The 354-nt window shown below is 58.8% G+C and overlaps 1 protein-coding gene across 1 annotated transcript in view; it reads left to right on the top strand.

Moving 5' to 3' along the window:
• LOC119590790 (inactive dipeptidyl peptidase 10-like) overlaps window positions 1–354 on the top strand; it is a 39,595-nt gene that overhangs the window by 8,887 nt on the left and 30,354 nt on the right. Inside the window, exon 2 of the mRNA XM_037939503.1 lies at window positions 112–310. Within this exon, the coding sequence (XP_037795431.1) occupies window positions 112–310 (199 nt within the window). The remainder of the gene's footprint in view (window positions 1–111; window positions 311–354) is intronic.

The raw sequence follows: 354 nt of genomic DNA on the forward strand, positions 1-354 counted from the left end.
CTGTCGGATATACGAATTACAGCCTCAAAATATCAAATAAGTTCATTACACTTATTCACACACCCACTCGAAACCGACTGACCCCCCCCCCCCTTCCACTCCTCATTCCAGGAGGCCGACGGTCCCAAGAGAAACTGGACGGGCATCCTCATCTCCCTCGGCATCATTACCTTCGTCCTGCTCATGGTCACCATCGCGACCCTCCTCGTAGGCGAGCCTCCGCCCACCTTCTACGGGCGGAGACTCGTGATAACGGACCTCAAGAACCCTGCCTTCGTCGCCGCCGCCATGGGCACGCAGTGGGTCACGGGTGAGTGGCTGCTGCGGGGCGTTTGGAGAGCCCTTTCCTGAGGG

This window comes from Penaeus monodon, chromosome 27 (genome assembly GCF_015228065.2).
Source record: "Penaeus monodon isolate SGIC_2016 chromosome 27, NSTDA_Pmon_1, whole genome shotgun sequence".
In the NCBI taxonomy this organism is placed as follows: Eukaryota; Metazoa; Arthropoda; class Malacostraca; order Decapoda; family Penaeidae; genus Penaeus; species Penaeus monodon.